Source organism: Lipotes vexillifer, unplaced genomic scaffold (assembly GCF_000442215.2).
Source record: "Lipotes vexillifer unplaced genomic scaffold, Lipotes_vexillifer_v1.1 scaffold567, whole genome shotgun sequence".
Taxonomy (NCBI): domain Eukaryota; kingdom Metazoa; phylum Chordata; class Mammalia; order Artiodactyla; family Lipotidae; genus Lipotes; species Lipotes vexillifer.
The window spans coordinates 1,018,143-1,021,150 of record NW_006776652.1 but is presented as its reverse complement, the minus strand read 5'-3'; the positions used below and the strand labels follow the sequence as shown (position 1 = coordinate 1,021,150).

At 54.2% G+C, this 3,008-nt stretch overlaps 1 protein-coding gene across 3 annotated transcripts in view; it reads left to right on the top strand.

The window, feature by feature from the left end:
- The window catches only part of GFRA2 (GDNF family receptor alpha 2), a 105,483-nt gene extending 102,551 nt beyond the window's left edge, over positions 1 to 2,932 (top strand). For 2 of the 3 annotated variants that reach the window (XM_007450550.1, XM_007450549.1), the window contains 2 exons: positions 1,712 to 1,765; positions 2,711 to 2,931. In XM_007450550.1, the coding sequence (XP_007450612.1) occupies positions 1,712 to 1,765; positions 2,711 to 2,833 (177 nt within the window). In that variant the 3' untranslated portion in view covers positions 2,834 to 2,931. Of the gene's footprint in view, positions 1 to 1,711; positions 1,766 to 2,710 lie in introns of all 3 variants that reach the window. The other variant, XM_007450548.1, reaches the window with a different exon arrangement.
- Positions 2,933 to 3,008: the final 76 nt, after the last annotated feature.

Sequence of the window (3,008 nt, the reverse complement as noted above, 5' to 3'; positions counted from 1 at the left end):
TGTGGGATCTTCCCGGACCGGGGCACGAACCCGTGTCCCCTGCATCGGCAGGCGGACTCGCAACCACTGTACCACCAGGGAAGCCCGCCACAGACTATTTTTAAAAATAATTCTGTATATAACTCCAACATATAAAACAAGTCAAAATGGAGCTTCTTGGTTGAGGTAGGGGGGAGGACCGGGGTCTCCAGCTGTCTGCCTGTGATTCCACACAGCCTCCTGTTTAGTAAGCACTGTGGGAGGGGGCGCCAGGGAGAAGACGGGGACCCTGGAGGGGGCAGAGACACGGCTGCTGTACCTGCAACAGTTAGAGCTGGAAAGGCTGCCAGGAAATATAGGTGCTGGGCTGCGTGGCACAGACCCTGACAGGCTACAGATGTCATAGGTGGGGACCTAGCTGGGGCTGGGAGTTGCTCAGGGAGGTGACCAAGTGAGGATGGTGGGGGGCAGTCAGGTGTAAGCTAATGGTGACAGTGCAGCCTCTGAGGTGGGGTGGGCAGGCTCCATCAGGCAGTGACCTCCCACAGCCCTATCTGGAGCTGCACTTGGTCCTGGGCAGTGGAATCCAGTCCTTGGGTCCGCAAGGGCATCCAAACACACACCCTTCTGCAGGGATGCAGGTTGGTGGCTTGGCCGGGCTAGATCTTGGCACCCAGAGTCACTGGTGCTGAGGTCTTATACAGGATCCTCCTTGGTTGAGTCCCTGATTCTGTCTTGGCTGCACTCGTTGTCCCCATGATCACATTTCTACCTTCGGTAGTGACTCTGCTCTTGGCTGGGGCCTTTGTGTGACAGCTGGGGCCTTGTTTAGCTGACCAGATACCCTGGGTGGTAGATTGCCTGTGATGTTCAAGGCATCATTAATACCTCTGGCCAAGAGCAGTGGTTTAGGCATAATTTCTTGGGCTTCCCAGGTGCTTCTGGTGGCCAGAGCCATTTGAGGCCAGTTTAGAAACATCAGATCTCCCAGCTGGTTCCCATGGATCACTATTATGATGAAGACAGCAAAGGGCTGCTTATCACACATACCCTCTGGTCCTCATCCAGGTGGTTGTGCCAGGGGTGGAAAACCCTGGAGTCATCACCAAGCCAGCTTTCCTTCCTCATTCCTCACCTGGACCACAGAGCTCCCAGGTGCCATACAACTGTTTAGGATGGAACAGCCAACACCTGGCACCATGGCCAGATGTCCGCCTAACCTGCCCCAGTGTCAGACATCACTAATCAATCACAGCTCTCTTCCCCATGAGCCCAATGAGGACTCATGATTTTTCTGGAGCTGGCACTGGGATGCTAGTTGTGATCTGTGGCATTCGTTCATTCACAGACACGTTAATGAATGATGGTTAACAAACAGTAACTGAGTATAACATTTATTGAGCTGCTGTTATACGAGGAAAGAAAACATGGTCCCTGCCTCATCAAGAGGAACTCTGAGTATGGTAGACAGACCCAGGAGTGGCTTATTACTTTATTAGGCTGTAAGTTGGAGAGCAGAGTTAGAACTCCCTTCTTCAAGAGCCCTAACCACTGAGAGTGTCAGAGAAGGACAAAGGTCTCTGTGCTGCCAGGGCTCTTTGCGTGTACACTGTGATGTCAGGGGTGGACGGCAGGGCCACGGAATGTGTCGTCTCATCTGAGTCATGGGACAAAGCCCGGTCAGAGACCCAGCCCTGGTGATCCATCCTTACTAGCGCCTTCTCTCCCACAGGAGGAGGGGCTGAAGGCCAATAACTCCAAAGAGTTAAGCATGTGCTTCACAGAGGTGAGTGAGGGCCTGAGGGGTGGTGAGTGCCGGGGGCTGGGCCAGAGTGGGTTGTTTTCCAGGAGTGCCTTGGACTTGAAGCTCCCAGATTCCATTGCATGGTCTGGGCTGGCTGAGCTTCTGGCCCACCTGGACCTGGGTAGGTGCTCACTCTGTTGGGGGTGAGGGTGTGTGGGTGTAGATATTGCAGCCAGGGCCCTTACTTGTCTCTTGGGTGAGACGCAGGAGGCTGCTCCGAGCAGAGGTCCTGGCAAGCCTTCCTGACTCTTTAAGACAGGTGTTCCTAGCAGCCTGCTCTGTGCTGGTTCTGTGACATTGAGGAGGTGGAATGATGGCACAGGACGTGGGCGCTTCCTTGAAGGAGCCCCAGCACAGGAGTAGGTCTGTGACTGTGTATATGTATAGCATATATATAACTTAGAGGAGAAGAAAAGTTAGTGAAAGAGTCTGCAGAAGGAGGGAGAGTTCAGACAGGGGTGTGCAGCGGAGGCTCCGTGGAGGAGGGATTCCTCCACGTGGAGGAGGCTGCACTGTCTCCTCCACGGAGGAGGGATTCCAACAAACTTAGGAACCCAGAGAACGGAGCTTCTCTCTTCACCCCTCGCCTCCCCTCCCTTCCTCTCTCCAGCAGCAGGTCCTGTGGACCCCGGGACTTTCTTCCTTTAGATCTTTATACCATCCCCATCCTCACTGGTCTGCATCAGCCAGGCAGGGAGAGTAGCCCGTTGCCCTGGGGGCTGCTGCCTTGTACCCCGAGTAGTCAGCTGAGGCACAGCCCAGCTCCATGGAAGCCGGGCTCTGCGAAGAGGGTCCCCTGGGTGACCAGGAGGGCAGGGGCCTTAGTGCTCCACTTCAGAGTCTTTTTTTTTTTTTTTGCCTGATCCCAGCCCTACTGACTCGTTTCTCCTTCTCTCTGCTTCCGTTCCCGCTTCTGCCTGGCCACAGCTCACGACCAGTATCATCCCAGGGAGTAAAAGGGTGGTCAAACCTAACTCAGGCCCCCGCAGAGCCAGACCATCGGCTGCCTTGACCGCTGTCTCCTTCCTGATGCTGAAGCTGGCCTTGTAGGCTCTGGGAGATTTCCGAAAGCTACACGGACGAGAACACCCGCCTGACAAAATGGAAACACACACAGACACACACACAGACACCTTGCAAAAAAAAAAAAAAAAAAAAAAAAAAAAGCCCCCCGGGGGTTTTTAAAATTTTTTAGGGGGAAGTGGGGAAGGGGTAAGGGTTTTTC